At 44.7% G+C, this 4407-nt stretch overlaps 1 protein-coding gene across 1 annotated transcript in view; it reads left to right on the forward strand.

Annotated features, from left to right (window-relative positions):
- Positions 1-2675: 2675 nt before the first annotated feature.
- The window catches only part of LOC118324908 (phosphatidylinositol 4,5-bisphosphate 3-kinase catalytic subunit alpha isoform-like), a gene marked incomplete in the record, with an annotated part of 5683 nt that continues 3951 nt past the window's right edge, over positions 2676-4407 (forward strand). The window contains 6 exon segments of the mRNA XM_035657413.1: positions 2676-2680; positions 2860-3111; positions 3296-3377; positions 3593-3757; positions 4035-4138; positions 4234-4390. Of these exon segments, the coding sequence (XP_035513306.1) occupies positions 2676-2680; positions 2860-3111; positions 3296-3377; positions 3593-3757; positions 4035-4138; positions 4234-4390 (765 nt within the window).

The raw sequence follows: 4407 nt of genomic DNA on the forward strand, positions 1-4407 counted from the left end.
CCGTGCGCAGTAGTTGTATATATGACAGTCAGTAGCAGTTAGTTTGTAATATATCTCACCAGTCAGTAGCAGTAGTTGTATTTATAATTACCAGCATCCGTACAGTAGTTCGTTCACTATTACAGTCAGTGTCAGCTTAGTTGTATATAATTATACCAGTCAGTGTCAGTAGTTGTATATATTACCAGTCGCTGGCAGTAAGTCATATATAATTACAGTCAGTGGACAGTAGTTGATATATAATTACCAGTCAGCTAGCAGTATTGTATATACCTTCACAGTCCAGTAGCAGCCTAGGCCTGTTATAACTATATTTCACCAGTCTGTCACGCAGTAGTTTGTCACTCACTATTACCCAGTCCAGTCGTCAGTAGTTGTATCCTATATTACCATGCCAGCTGTCAGTAGTTGTATCACCCTATTACCCAGTCCCGTGGCAGTAGTCCATAATATATTAGCAGTCCAGTGGCAGTAGTCTTCTGTATATATTACCCAGTCCGTGGCAGTAGTCTGTATATATTACTTACCAGTCCGTGGCAGTTAGTTGTAGCCCAGCTCTCGGCTGATGGTCCAGTTGGCATGTTCTTCGCTGATCTGCTGCTCATCAGGAAGCGACGATGGTCTGATTAACCAGGAGAGACTCCGAGCTCCACATGCAGGGAGTTCCCTACAGAGAGGGAGAATAATCAATCAGTTAGATAAATCGAATCAATCCAATAGATAGAGAGACAGACAAGGTAGATCGAGGTCTTGTGAACCTTATTGGATTTGAACCAGCCACTCCCAATGGGATTGAGGAGGTCCTTCAAGGCGAGTGGAGGGACGGGCCCAAAAGGACTGAGAGCTCACTTTACCCGAAACCAAGAATGTCTGTGTAGTCAAACGGTTAAGTTTCCCCAGGCCAGAAGGACAGTGCTCCTGAAGAACAGACAGGTGAGAGACAGACATTTGAATTCAGTTCTTTCTCTAATTCGTTCAATTATGTGTTTCTTCCTTCTTCCTTCCTTCCCTACCATCCTTGGCTCCTTTCCTTCCTTTCACAGAACAGATAGACAGGCAGAGTCTCGGCATTGAGCGAGGGGAGGTCAAGCCAGGTAGATTCATAGGTCAAGCCACTCCGTTCCACCTGGACATCAAGACGGAACATAGTAGAAAAGAGCATCGTCTCCGCATAAATGTAGAGAGACAGAATTGGTCAAAATACACATGATGCGACACGCTATAGGACAGCTGGTACAGATTTAATAGGCAAAGAATATTCTACTGAGATTGTCCCAGGTTGCGAAATTTCTTTTGTGTCATTAATAACATATAGACTAGCGTTTCATTATGATGTTTTCTAAGCCATGATCTGTGTCGTCGAAAATATGCCTAAAAACGTGATAGGTGAACATCTCCTACAGTCTATTGATTGATATGCTAAGAAATGTGTTTGCTTAGAGGCGGTTGGACTATAGTAGTAGATGTGAAAGTTTTTTGCTTCTATCGCATTCTTACCATCGCTAGACTGATGAACCTCACTATCCCGATTTTGTGCAGCAGAAAATTTGTTCTCTGTGAAGTTCTATTGATTGTAGTAGTATTCAACTGGTTGAGTGTGTCTAGCTCCAGTGCTTGTGTAACCTAATACCCGCTGAGTGACACAAAGTGCACAATGTGGGTTTCCTCGAGACGGTGGGACACATATCACTCTGTGTGTCTCCAGATCTGTTGGTCAACAATAAGCGCCTCTCGCCAAACTTAAGATTGATAACCAACTGAACTGGAATATAAGCCTGTGTATCCATATAGACATGTATCGAATAAACACAACACTGAGGACAAACCACGCTAATAATTTATAGAAAGAGTCATAGTTTGCTGGATATACGGATACGTCAACCCGGGATCACAGACAGACATTGCCTAAGATCATCGATCCGCTGATTTTCCTATAGCACTTCAGCTTGGGGAATGGTGTATAGGCAACCCGTATATTTATTATATTCAAGAATTAAGGTAGGACCGAGTTACTTGCTGACTTGCCCTCTGTGGTTTTGTCATATCACTTCACCCTAGAACTGCTGCTCTCTGCTGTGCATTCGCCGCGTAGATTAGTATACGTAGCGACCTTCCTCTGGTCGCCTCCTCTCCAGATTGTGCACATACACCTTACGATCCCTCGCCACGATAGAATCTCTGCATAGCTTGAACCTCTGCGGATGAAGAAGTGATTCAACTGTAGTTAGAGATATATCGCATATACAGACACTGCGGCTCATATAGCACCGATCTACTCCAGCTTTATGAAGTAACCCCGGAGATGCAGAATGCCATTCCACGAGGTAGTAATCATGTAAAACTAAAGCGTCATATAAGAGACTCTCCTTATAGATATTTTGGTATTTTGCTGTCGTCAGAGTCGAAATGTCATCTACTGATTCGATGTTATACTTTCTCATGCTCAATACCATTTAGAGTCTAATAATATCGACCTCGAAATGGTCGTTGGTCCCACTAGCACGCAAGTATACCTCCTCATCTTCTAATATTACTCCACAGTGATGCAATGGATTTTGGAAGTTGGGGGGCATCTGTTGGGTTACTCCAGATTAAAAACCTCACCTCTGCCTCCTAACCACCACCATTTACCCTTACATTGGACAATAAATTACTCTTTAATTCAAACATCCAAAATGAGGTCTGTGTCATTCTTAAGTGGAAGCGGTCGCAGCAATGGGTTTCCAAAGATTACTATCCTTAACTTTTTTAGGTCCTCGTTAGTCCATTTGGTGTCCATAGTGTTGATGTTGTACGAACTGGACTGGTAATATATACAACTACTGCTACTGACTGATAATATATACAACTACTCCTTAGACTACTTTTGATAGATACTGACCTCTGCAGACAGTCACTCTCTCCATCTTCCTCACCTGTGTCCCCTCCCCCCCCACACCTGTCTGTCCCACCTGTGTCTCACCCTCTACCTGTCTCTCTGTCTCAGAGCAGTCGTCTGGCATGTGACAGCAGTGTTTCAGCAGGTGATGCAGAGCAGCTTCGTTCTCTCTGCTCCAGAGATCCTCTGTACGAGCTCTCCGAGCAGGAGAAGGACTTCCTCTGGAGGCACAGGTGAGGGGCGGGGCTTAACATAGAGACACATGTGAGGGGCGGGACTTAATATATGGATGTATGTGAGGGGCGGGACTTAACATGGGCAGAGATGGGCTTGAAGTGATTCTACCTCTAAGTCTGTGTCTCTACCTGTCTTTACCTGTACCTGTCTGTCTCTCTGTCTACCTGCCTTTCTCCGCAGACATTACTGTGTGAACATCCCAGAGTCTCTTCCTAAACTGCTCCTGTCCGTCAAATGGAACTCCAGAGACGAAGTGTCTCAGGTACAAAACTCATTCTCAGTCAGTTTTCTTTATGTATTTCTATTCATCTCATTAGTCACTGGTCTGTCTCCTCCTGCTGCTCCTCCTCGTCTTCCTCCTCGTCTTCCTCTTCCTCCTCCTCCTCGTCTTCCTCTTCCTCTTCCTCTTTTCATCTCCTCTTCCTCCTCTCTCCATTCTTGCTCCGCTCTTCTCCTCGCTTCCCGCTCGCTCCTCAGATGTACTGTTTGCTGAAGGAGTGGCCTCTGATGGAGCCAGAGTCGGCTCTGGAGTTGTTGGACTGTAACTTTCCTGATCCGATGGTCAGAGAGTTCGCTCTACGCTGTCTGGTACAAGGTCTGACAGACGACAAGCTGTCGCAGTACCTGCTGCAGCTCGTACAGGTGTGTTTACATCCTCACCTCCTGGTACACCTCCTGGTACACCTCTGATACACCTCCTGGTACACCTCTGATACACCTCCTGGTACTATTTGTGTAATTATAACTTGAACATTCATGGAGCATTGTGCCCTGTTCTTCATCGCCTGCACAAGTCTACAAAGTCTATAATGATCTAATTTCACTGATCTCCAGTGTTTTTTATGCTCACTGTTTGAGTTTGTCTTTTCGTGTGCTGCCAGTAAAACAAAAAGAAACTATCTAAACTGTGTGTTCACAGGTGTTAAAGTATGAGATGTACCTGGACAATCCTCTGGCTCGGTTCCTGATCAAGAAAGCTCTGACCAATCAGAGGATAGGACACTTCTTCTTCTGGCATCTCAAGTGAGAAACGTGACCTGAAGGAACAGTTGATAAAAAAGGTTTATCTGCTTCCTCGTAAGTAACAAAGTTTACTCTGTAATTGTAACTGTTCTCAGGTCAGAGATGCACAATAAGACGGTGTCCCGTCGCTTCGGTCTGCTGCTGGAAGCTTTTTGCAGAGCCTGCGGCATGTACCTGAAACACCTGAACAGACAGGTGAGAACTGAAACACCTGAACAGACAAGTGAGAACTGAAACACTTGAACAGACTGTGTGACTGTGTGACTGTG

This window comes from Morone saxatilis, unplaced genomic scaffold (assembly GCF_004916995.1).
Source record: "Morone saxatilis isolate NCDOM2014 unplaced genomic scaffold, NCSU_SB_2.0 Contig15, whole genome shotgun sequence".
Lineage (NCBI taxonomy): Eukaryota > Metazoa > Chordata > Actinopteri > Moronidae > Morone > Morone saxatilis.